The 12,142-nt window shown below is 45.6% G+C and overlaps 1 protein-coding gene across 1 annotated transcript in view; it reads left to right on the top strand.

Moving 5' to 3' along the window:
- The window catches only part of GAD2 (glutamate decarboxylase 2), a gene marked incomplete at both ends in the record, with an annotated part of 65,792 nt that overhangs the window by 9,487 nt on the left and 44,163 nt on the right, over window positions 1-12,142 (top strand). Inside the window, one exon of the mRNA XM_082619041.1 lies at window positions 2,415-2,530. Coding sequence (XP_082475167.1) covers window positions 2,415-2,530 — 116 coding nt within the window. The remainder of the gene's footprint in view (window positions 1-2,414; window positions 2,531-12,142) is intronic.

The raw sequence follows: 12,142 nt of genomic DNA, 5'->3' as shown, positions 1-12,142 counted from the left end.
TTCTGCCCTGCTTTCTACAAGGAGTTACAGAGGAGAGATGGATCATAGCATCCTCACTTGTTAATGGATGCCTTTCTGGGTAGCATCCAGCCTTATTCCTGGAGAAAGGGTCTTATGATTTAAGGGGTGCACATAAGGGAAATCACACATCTCTGTGCCTGAGACCTGAGAGTCCCATTGCCTGGGACTAGACATGAAGAGTTAGGTCTGTGCTTGAATCTATAGCACAGCCCAGTTTCCTTACACCTCCATCGGTAACAGCCAGAGGCGACATGCTTCATGGAAAGTCCTTTGAGACTTGTAGAAGAAATCTGTTTACAGGATGTGACCCTCAGCCGGGAGCCAGAGGGAACTGGAGAACATCACCGCTCAGGGAAATCTTGACTTATTCACAAACCTTTTCGTATCTAACAGGATTTTCAGAATGTTTTGGGTCTTGTTTTTGGACCCTTTCTCTGGGAGATTCCTGGGAAAGACGAGCACGTAGGGCTCATGCATCTGTCCTCCTGCCTGTGTGACACAGCGCAGTCTGCTCTGTCCAGAGACCCAGGAGCCTCTTCATCCCTCTCCGGACGGCTGAACCTTTATTTTTATTTATTTATTTATTTATTTTTTGCGGTACGCGGGCCTCTCACTGTTGTGGCCTCTCCCACTGCGGAGCACAGGCTCCGGACGCGCAGGCTCAGCGGCCATGGCTCACGGGTCCAGCCGCTCCGCGGCATGTGGAATCTTCCCAGACTGGGACATAAACCCCTGGTCCCTGCATTGGCAGGTGGACTCTCAACCACTGCGCCACCAGGGAAGCCCTGGCTGAACCTTTAGATGGAGAATGACTGAGCCGTGAGATGCAGAGTGGGACTCCCTGGACAGTTGTCCTGAGAAGTGCACTCTCTCCGTGTCCATCTTCCCCTTTGGCTTCCTCTCTCCTTTCTCCCCAGCCTCTCTAAAAAGAACTAGGGTAGCGGTTCTCAACTGGGAGCTATTTTGTCCCCAGGGGATATTTGGCAGTGTCTCTGGAGAAATTTTTGATTGTCACAACTCATTGGGGGTGGGGGGCATGTAGTCCTACTGGCCTCTGGTGGGTAGAGGCCAGGGATGCCCAGAGAAGCCCCACCATAAGGAATTATCCAGCCTGAAATACCCCTGAGTGCCAGGATGGAGAAACCATGAGCTAGAATGAAACTTCCTTTAAAAGCTGGTCCTTTGCCCACCAGCATCCTGCACAGTCAGCCTTTTAGACAAGGTGCCTGCTCAGAGCAGGCTTGACCTGGATTCTATTTGTTCTATGTCTCTGGGGTCCAGAAGAGGTAGGGATTGCCCTCATTCTGACTGATGACAAAGCCAGGCTCTGGGTGACTACTGCTCTTTGCCAGGTTGCTTGCTTGCATCAGAGCCCAGGGCAGAGACAAGGCAGAGTCATGGCCCTGCTTGGCCATCCAGCTTGGTACAGAGAACCCTCCTCCACAGCCACCAGAAGGGAAAGGAACTCAGAGAACTCACGGGATGGTAGAGCCCGGGCGCCTCCCCCTGTGGGCTGGGGGTGCTCGCTGTGTCTTCACTCTGCCTCGTGGTCTCACGGCTCCCACGCCAGCATATTCAGGTGCATTCGCAACAATCTGTCTTTCGCCTGGTTCGCAAAAATCCTAAACTTTCCAACAATCCTGGGGAGAAGCTCACTTTTCTTTGCTTGTCAAATGAGACTCTACCTATAAGATACAGATCTTATGGTATGAAATCCTTGACAACCTTAGGATGACACATGAATAGTAATTCAGTATGGACTTAAAATTCCCTTTGTTGTGTATTTTCCTATAATTATGAAATTTTAAGCATTAAAATTATATTTCAATGCTGTCATTGAGAGGGAAGAACCATGTTGGGGGAATTAACAGATGAATATGATGAGAGGGGCTTGGATGTTTATCCTCATCCTATAAGGACTGTTAACAGTCCACCTCATTAATAGCAACTGATCTTTCTCAGTCCAAGTGCGAGGCATTGCATGAGCTGAAATGAAAAGAAATGTCCTCTCCATGAGGATATAAGTTTATCACAGGCCTAGTGCAGAATGACCACACTGTCAAGCCGAGAAGGAAGGCAACACTTTTTAAGTTCTTAAAAGCCTCTTCAAAGGGCTCCTAGCAAGAGCAGAGTCAACTGCAGTTCCCCAGTGACAGAGGTGGGTGTGGAGGGCTGGCATCCATCCTAGAGTTGGACTAAATGCTCCTTCTCTGGACCCTCTTAGCTAGTGCCTTTGAGTCTGTGGATTCAACTCAAAGGACAGCCAGTAAGAAGGTATTCTCCTGTGTCCAAGGAGGACTCTAGGTCAATGGAAATAAGGAACGTTGCTTGCATGTGAAATGATGATGTTGACCATGACTAGAAGAGGTAACTGGTGTTGCTCTGCCCTTTAGGTGGCGCTATATCCAACATGTACGCTATGCTGATTGCGCGCTTTAAGATGTTCCCTGAAGTCAAGGAGAAAGGGATGGCTGCGGTCCCCAGGCTCATTGCCTTCACATCTGAGCACGTAGGTGTCAGCGTTCTTTCCAAGTTTAAGGTTATATTCCTTAAAGCCCCGGTTAAAGGGATGGTATCTGGAAATACTTTACCCCATGGTTTCTCTTTCCAGAAGATACTTCTTGGGAGAGAATGAGGGGAGAGATCAGCTGGGTGGTAAAATGGGGTGAGCTCCTTTGTCTTTGAAATTCAAGAAAATGCTCAAAGAGAAAGCAGAATGCCTTTACCCCTCATTCCTTTACTTACTTCTCTGTAATAATGTCACGTGTTGGGGGATGGGAGGAGAGAGGGTAGAGTAACCGTGAGCTCAGTGCATCATCAGTGCCGTGCCTATATAACTCAGAACTCCCAAGCATCCTGTTGATACAGTCTTTCTGTTATAAAGTTCCGATCAGATATTCTACCCTCCTGGTTCCTTGAGACACTTTTTTTTTTTGCGGTACGCGGGCCTCTCACTGTTGTGGCCTCTCCTGTTGCGGAGCACAGGCTCCGGACGCTCAGGCTCAGCGGCCATGGCTCACGGGCCCAGCCGCTCCGCGGCATGTAGGATCTTCCCGGACCGGGGCACGAACCGGCGCCCCCTGCATCGGCAGACGGACTTTCAACCACTGCGCCACCAGGGAAGCCCCCTTGAGACACTTTTGCGGCTGACTTAACCAGAGGTTTTATCACTGTAGAGAAATGGTGTAGTGACTGTCCTATCTCATCTCGGGGCCGGATCTGTCTCAGCCAAGCACAGGCTCCTGTCTACTGCCAGGCTGCTGTCCAGGCAGGACGCTGAGAGTTTGGTGCTCCAGGGAATGGTGCTTCACATTCCTCCCGTGGCCTTTAAAGAGTTAATGCCCTCGTTCCTACTACGACTTAGGCACTGGAAAGATGGCCCATCCTGTGCACATAAATGAAGCCAAAGAGCTTTAGCCTGCCAAGCCACCATCTTTCTCGCATGTGCCAGGGCAATGCAGCACGCAAGTTCAAAGCCACAGAGCAGCTGTTTGAGCAAGGTCTTGGTTCCAAACTGTCCTGCCACACGTGACCTGCAGGGAACCAGAGTCTGTTCTTGACAGGTGTTCGTAAGCATCACCTGCTGCGTAATTCCTAAGATTGTTCCTTCACGACATCTGCTTCAAGGTAGCGTAGAGTCTAGGAAACAATTGCCTCAGAGATTGAAAAGCCCTCTGAGGGCCGGGGAGCTAGGAGATGGGGAAGGACTCAGATCTACTACAGAACTTTTCTTTCTCTATTTTAAGTGGTGTGTGTGTGTGTGTGTGTGTGTGTGTGTGTGTGTGTGTGTGAGTTCATAACAAGGAAACAAAAGGCAAGTACCGATTGGAAGCCAGTGAATACAATTCACAACCACTCCACTAGCCATGGAATTAAAGGAAACGAATGATTTATCTTTAGCATCTTTAGCATCTTGCTTTCAGTCATGTTATAGCATTTTAATTTAATGCCCTTCCCCGATTTATAGGCATCAAATTTAGCAGCCTCTGATGTTTTACTTTCCTATTGCCGCTGGAACAAATTACTACAAACTTCACGGCTTAAAACAACATGAATTCATTATTCTGCCGTTCTGGAGGTCAGAAATCTGCAGTGGGTCAGGCAGGGCTGCGTTCCTTCTGGATATTGTAGGAGAGAATCCATTTCCTTGCCTTTCCAGTTTCTAGAGGCTGCTTGCCTGCCTTGGGTCAGGGCCACTTCTTCCATCTTCAAAACCAGCAGCAGCAGGTCTTCCAATCCCCTCACCCCCGTCTCTGACCTCTGCTTCCATCTCCTTCGCTGGCCCTGATTCTCCTGTCTCCCTCTTTCTCTTGTGATTATACCCTGGTAACACAGGATAATCTTTCATCTCAAGGTCCTTCATCACATCTTCAAAGTCCCCTTTGCCATGTAAGGTAACATAGTCACAGGTTTAAGGGATTAGGATGTGGACATCTTTGGGGGGGGCCACATCATTCATCCTACCAAGCCTAGGTCCCCACCATGAGATAACTCTCATTTCTCAGCTACTTCACGGGTGGAAAAACATAAGGTAATTTGTGTTCCAATTACGATTTCCCTAAAGTGGATTTGGATCCCTAAATAGTTACATGTTACTGTATTCTCAGACTAAAAAGCCCAGGTGATCTTATATTGGCATCTTCTTCCTTTGGTTTTTGTGCTGTTTCCAAATCCTGAAATGAGGTTGACCTATCAGCAAGTTCCTTGTGCTCTCTGATTTCTGCACGAGTTTCTTGGGCTCAAGTTGGATGTAAGTTCACTCAACATTGCTCAGAAAGTCCAGGTCATGTGATCTGAGGATAATTTTGCTATGCCTTTGTTTCTTGATATTGTCAACTTTGATCTCTTTCTCCATTTTCCAAGAAAAGAAAGGTGATTCAGAAAGAAATGACTAAGGCAACCATTCAATTCTCCCTCCTCCTTCTGGTATTTCTATCTGTGCCCATAATTACGGAAGAACATTTGAAAATTATGAACCTAAAGTACCAGTCGTTTCTAACTCAAAGATTATTTTGACAGATGAACTATACTTCCAATGTACAAGACCTTATATCTGATTGCTATGGACCATTTCCAGCTTCTGATAGACACAAGTTCATCTGATTCAACAACAGCCTTGTGGGCCTGGCAGAACAGAGATTGTTCTCAGCATTTTTTTTTAAATGAAGAGGCTGCAGTTAGTTAGGTAGGTAGAGCCAGAATTAATCAGATTTCCTGACTCCCAGACCAGTGAGGGCCTTGCCCCAGCTACCAGTGCAGAAACCAGATTAAAAGATACAGCGACAGAGTTTTATAAACCACAGAGGATCAATTGCTTTAACATTTTATACCTTCCAGAGTCAGATTTCCACCAAGAGCTTTTTTCTTTACGTGAAGGTGATGCTAAACTGTTCCTTCTCCATGTCACACACACACACACACAAATCCTCCTTGATACCCATAGGTTGGGCTGGTAAGGGCTTTTAGAGCTTGATTTAAAGAGCTCCCATGTCTCCTGGAGCACTTGATCCAAACCATTCTGGACAGATGAGCCCTTAAAAGTGAGTCCTGCCTTGAAGCTCCAAGTTAAGAGGTAGCACAACGCCCGTGTCTAGTTGCTGCTGGGCTCCAGACCTCAGGGCCATTCCACCCTGTTCATCCTTTAGTACCACTCCTTCTACCTTCAGGCCAGGCCAGATCTTTCCTTAGTCTTTTCGGATTTCACGGTCACTGTCCCCACCAGCCCCAGAAATAGATCTTCCCAGGCTAAAGAAAGAAAATTGCCAAGTCAGTTCTCAAATGTCTTTTCTCCAGGCCTGTTTCCATCTCTGCGTGGAGGTTTCCTTCCGGAATCCCTTGACCTGCAGGGAGAAGGGTGATGGGGGGCTGCTGTGTGGATCCTGTGGGGAAAGGGGAGGCCAATGGCCAAGGCAGGAGCTGCTTCAGTTACGGTCTCTCTTTATGCTCTTGGAGAGTTTCCAAGGCCCAAGACTTTTGGAGAATCAAATAAGAGCCTTAAAAAACACTTCCCTCAGTGCCTGGGACATAGGGAGCTCTACATAAATATTAGGTAACTTGAAAACAACACCTTGTTTTATGGATGAAGAAGCCAAGCCCCAGAGGTGGAAGATGTCTTGCCCAAGGTTTCATGTCCAGTCAATGGCAGCATCAGCTCTAGAGCCTCAGTTTTCCAACAATCCCAACACTGCCCTTTCAGCTCCTAGGCTGGCTGACCTGATCGCCACTCTAGCTGGCTGTTCTACATTCACTTGAAGCATCTTTTCTCAAATCCTGTTTTCTTCATGTTGGTTATTCTAATGCTAATACAGTTTCCTGATCTATTGAACCAGGTCCAGTTACTGTCCTTTCTCCTATTCTGAGCACAGAGTTTATAACTGGGTGTGGTTAGCGCCATAGAGATGAAAATGGGGTTGAGAAACTGTCATCCTCCAGCATCCAGCCAGAAACTTCACATGTTCAGAAAGCAAAGGGTCATCTTTTGTTTTCTAGATGACACTTCACTCTGTCTCTGCCACATCCCACAAGGCTACCCATCACTTTTCTGGCCACCAAAACAGACTAGAACTTTCCTTAGCTGATAAGCAGGGCAAGCTGGGTTTGTTTTTTTGAATCAAACCGTTTTCTTGAAATTCGCATAGGACTAAAGCAAACAAATAGTATTGTGATGAAGAACAGAAGAACATAAATCACTGAGTTGAAACAAGAGATAGCGTTTATGAGTTAGCAGCTCCAAGATGATTTTCCTCCAAAATGTAGAATCACAAAATTGGAAGGGATCTTAAAGATTATCTGGTTCAATACTCATCCTTTGCTGGGATCTCATCAAACTCAGCGATAGAAGAGCTTGGCAAAAATTAATCTGATGACTTTTAGGTCCTGTCTTGAAAGGAAGTATAGAGGAAAGCTAAGATCCCAGCTCAGTAATTCGCATCTCTCTCTCTCTCTAAATCTTCTGAAAGCCCCAACCGTGAGCTTAATTCCAAATTCCTCTCATTTCTTCATGTGACACAAGCTCTTCCAGAAATAACTTCAGTGAAACAGCATAATCGCATCTAGGAAAAATGTTCCTTATAATCACAACAGACACTGGGGTCTTTCAGGCAAATCGCCATAGCTAACTCATTCCACTCTTAACACACCAGGCTCAGCTCGGGTCCACGGCTCCTGGAAGCTGTCACCAGTGTTCTGCCGAGGACCCTCGTGACCTCAGCCCACTTCCATGGGGAGGTGATTCTCATAATTTGCTTTAGAAAGATGTTTTCATATAACGACACTTTTTGAGAGGGTTTCAATTCCAAAAAATAGATGTCCTTTCTGTTAAAAACTAAAGCAAAAAAACAAATGGTGACCCAGGCAGCTCGGAAAAAGCTCCCATGTCATGCTTCTCATTAGACAGAAACACTGACCGAACTTTCAGTAAGTGACCTAGTGAACCAGATTCACTTCACCCCTGGCACCTGGTCCTCCGCCTCTGTGTTCCTCCCTCCTTTTCCTTGTAGGGTCCTCATCACCCCTGTGTCATCTTCTCCTCTACCCAATCCCATCAAAACCTACTCTTAGGAAAGAACCTGAGAGCCATGTATATGATTGTGAAATCTAAGTGTTGCCTCTCCTGGGGGTATTTTCACTGCAATAGGAGACAAAGGAATGAGGAGACATTCTCAAGGAGCAGGCATTGTACTGTCAGAGAAGAGACAGATAAGAAGAGGACGGTCACCCCTCCCAGTGCCCCTGAGGTCACATTCCTCACCTGTGGGTGACTCTCCCTTGCTCCAAGTGCCAGGTCGGGAGTCACTGGATAGACCTATTTTTCTTCAGGTTAGTGGATGAAGCCCATAAGCTTTGGAATGGACTAGAAATGATGATAGGCCCTGCTCTGCCAGTTTCCAGGACATGACTTTGGATTACCTACTTCATTTCTTCCTCATCTGTAAAACAGGGATTATAATAGCCAGCTCATGTAGTTGTTGGGAGGATGAAGTGAGGTAATACAGTACCTGGCCTTTAGTAAACACTCCGCAAATGGCACTAACACTGCCCTTGTAACCAGCCACCCACTGGTGTCCTGATGGGTAGAGAGCTGAACGTCTCCAGGAGGCAAGATGAAGGCATATTTGGGGCCAGTTATTTTCTTAAGATGGATAATGGCCCCTCTCCCAAAATACGAAGCAATGCCCAAGGATTCACAGCTTTGGGAGAGTTTGGATTCTCTATTGTTACTTGTATGATTTTGAGACTTTTTTACATGCTCCAATATGGCATATGTTTATTTTAAGACAAAGTGAATTAACGTGTAATTTAAATTTATTTAATTAATTAACACAGTTCTGCTCAAGGTACCCAGAGAGACCTGAGGATGGCATCACATTAGGCGTGAGGCTGGCAAATTGGAAGGGCCACAACTTTGTGAGCATCTGTTGATGCTGGGCGACCTGTAGGTCCTTCCCATTGCAGTAGCTACCCTTCTCACACCAACAAGAGAGGGATTCATCCTTGCAGCTGAGCAAACAGTGGTTCAGAATGAGAGAACAACTTGACTAACTAAAGCCATTTTACCTCAAATGACCTCTTGCTTTTTTTTTAAATTTTTTAAATTGAAGTATAGTTGATTTACAATGTTGTGTTAATTTCTGCTCTACAGCAAAGCAATTCCATTATATATATAATCTTCATATTCCTTTCCATGATGGTTTATCACAGGATATTGAGTATAGTTCCCTGTGCTATACAGTAGGACCTTGTTGTTTATCCATTCTCTATATACTAGTTTGCATCTGCTAATTCCTGAGTCCCAATCCATCCCTCCCCACCTCCCCCTCCTTGGTAACCACAGATCTGTTCTCTGTCTGTGAGTCTGTTTCTGTGTCACAGATAAGTTCATTTGTGTCGTATTTTAGATTCCACATATAAGTGATACCATACGGTATCTGTCTTTCTCTGTCTGACTTACTTCACTTAGTGTGATAATTTCTAGGTCCATCCATGTTGCTGCAGGTGGCGTTATTTCATTTTTTTTAATGGCTAATGTTCCATTGTTTTTACGTACCACATCTTCTTTATTCATTCATCTGTTGGTGGACATTTAGGTTGTTTCCATGCCAAATGACCTCTTTCCACTACACATTTTCATTTCACTCTTCTCAGGATCCTAAAATCATGGAAATAATTGCTTTCCTGTGACTGCATACATGCTTAGTGCTGGTGTTCATGTTTGTCACCACACATGCCCGTTGGGTCTACTTAATCCTGGTACACACCATTCCTTTCTTTTAAAATACACTTAGGGCACAAACTCACACTGAGGTAACTTTAAACTATAGCTTTGAGGGCAAATAATAAGGTAGCAGCTTCACAGAAATGCCTTGTGTGCAGATCCATATCACCTCTGACTCACATGGAGTCTCTAAGAATGTGGCGGGCAATCCGCTGCCCTCCAAATCATGATCATTAGAAATGAATGAGGCGGTCTCCCAGAGTACAAGCTTCTTTGGACATCAGATGCTTTCAAAAGCAGGGTGCCCTTTTAGACCATTTGATGAGCAGAAGCAAGAACAAGAGCTACCAGTTTCTCTGAGACAGTGTAGGAGGCAAACTAGGGGGTGTCGGGAAGGGGTGTGGAGAAATAGGACGACAGGGAAAGACTATTGGTCCCATCATCGATGATGGGGGAGGGGGCTCCAGGGTATGGGGAGGGGTCAAAGGAGCAGATTCCGGCTCTTTCATGGGTTGGACTTCAAGATTTCCTTGCTGGGCATCCATGACGTGTAACGATGCGTAATCCATCCACCTGTGTTCTGTGTTCCTACACACACGTGCCATTCACTCCACCCACAAAGGGAAAGGCTGTTGGTTCAAAAGGATCCAATCCAGGGATGATCGATAGACCTTAGAGCTAAGAGGTAAAGGTTTGATAGACTGTCAGAGAGTTAGGAGCTGAGTATTCCAGCCTAGTGTGTCCTTTCTCTTTGTTTGAAGTCTTTGGGTTGCTTCTTTCTTTCCCCCAAGCAGCTCGTCTGGTTAGAAGGGCCTACAACTGCTTCCTGCTTGGGAAGGACCCATGGGAGGCTGTCTGGGGTGGGTGCCAAGAAGACCTCTGGACATGCTTTTATTTTAGTTTAGTTTTATTGTTGTTGTTTCAACTATTACCCTTTATTATAATTATTACTAGCATAAGTGAATATGCAAATATCCATAGAACAATTTCTTTTTTAAAAATTTTTATTGGAGTAGAGTTGATTTACAGTCTTGTGTTAGTTTCAGGTGTACAGCAAAGTGAATCAGCTATACATATACATATAGCCACTTGGATGTGCTTTTAGAATAGGCCATAGATAAGAGGCACCGGGGTGCATTTAGCCCACCGTCATCTGGCCCCAATCACCAAAGCCACACGTCAACAGTGTGGCCAGAGATTTATGGCAGCAAAGAGTGGATATTTCCCTGAACTTGTTCTCTGTGCACATGGTCAAATTCAATAGATGCTTGTTAACTATTTCAACAAAGTCTTTGCCCTCACGCAGCCTATCCTAGTAGGGGAAAGACAGTTAGACTAATAAATATTTACTCTCATGTCAGGTGGTGACAAGACAGTGACATGGTAATGGGCTATTTTGCAACATGGTCGTGAAAGGTGTCTGTGGAGGTGATCTATAGCAGAGACCTGCATCAAATGAGGCAGGGAACCACGTGCATAGATGAGAGAAGGGTTTTCTAAGAAACGCAACAGCAAGTAAAAAGGTCCAGAGGCAAGAACAAATTGAGCAGCTCCCAAAAGACCAGGAAGGCCACTACCACCAGGTAGAGAGCAAGAGGGGGGGGGGAGAGGGAGATGAGGTAGGGGCGATAGCTGGCTACTGAGGGCCGTCTTGATCATCTTTGTGTCCCCGGAGCCTCAGACGCTTTCCCTGAAACCCTGCGGCCCACAAGGCAGCTGAAGCCGAACCTCGGTTAAATATCTGGATGTGACCAACAATGGCTTGAAAGAATTAAGGCGGCTTTCTAAACTGCTTATCTCAATTGTAATAGAGGAGGAGAAACCGGCATGGCAAGAGACCGAAATGCTTTGTTTCAGAGCTTTCTACCATTCTCCCACCATACCTAAAGACAGGAGACATTTATTGTCCCCATTAAAGAAGAAAGGTCCCTATAGGCATATTCTCCAGTCATGGGGATGGGTGGGATGGGCTCTCATTCTCACACCTTCTTACTCTGGATAATCTCATCCCACTCAAGCCCCAGAGCTTGCTTCTTTTAAAATTACAATTATTCTATATCTGTAAAATCCCATATTTAATTGCACCCAGTTAAAATATCAGCTGAATTATATAGCCCATATCTAGATTACTGATGATATTTTTTAAAAGATGGAGAAATTAATCTCCAACCTTGAGTTTTTCATTTAGTGTAAAATAAAAATCATATGGGTTTTAATGTCTATTACCCTTGAATAGAAATATGATTTAGTCCTAAGTAACCACTAGATTCTATCAGGGGTCTATGTTATTTTTCCAGAATCAGGGTGGGGGGAGGGGGCTCTTCGTTAACTCATCCCCCAGCCATTCCATTGATGAACAACTGGTCATTACAAGAGCCCTGATGATTTGGGGATGCAACAGAATCCTTGTAGCTTCCAATTTGTGTTCATGGTTTTACCTTCTGAAGTCCCCCGGAGCATCTACCCCCATCCTGGCACAGCCCTTCAGATGTGAACCCGCCATGCCACGTGTCCCTAACTCCCTCTGCTTGTGACCAAGCATCCTCTGAGCTCTCTCTAGATACCTGGTTCCCAGGGTCCTCAGCCTCCAGGACGCTGCCCTCTCTGCTCTGATTTATCAACAGATGGTTCCATTAAACATGGTGCCAAGGAGTAAGAATGATTCTCCTCACATGTTCTCACCAGCACAGGGAGCCCTGCCATTTAAGCTGTCTTCACGGTCTCTTCGTCACTCACAAGTGTCTTTTTTTTTCCACTCAAGTGCCTTCTCTCTTAGGTCCCTGGCTATTGATGGATAACATTTAGCTATTTCCCTGCTCCCTCTCCTGAAAATGTAAACAAACTCACTGTTTGGTACCTAATTTTCTTTTTCATTCCTTTGTTCCCCATCTTGAAGCTTCGAGTCCC

This window comes from Mesoplodon mirus, assembly GCF_964341445.2.
Source record: "Mesoplodon mirus genome assembly, chromosome: 4".
Lineage (NCBI taxonomy): Eukaryota > Metazoa > Chordata > Mammalia > Artiodactyla > Ziphiidae > Mesoplodon > Mesoplodon mirus.
Note: the sequence above shows the minus strand (reverse complement) of the source record. Positions and strands in the feature narration are given on the sequence as shown.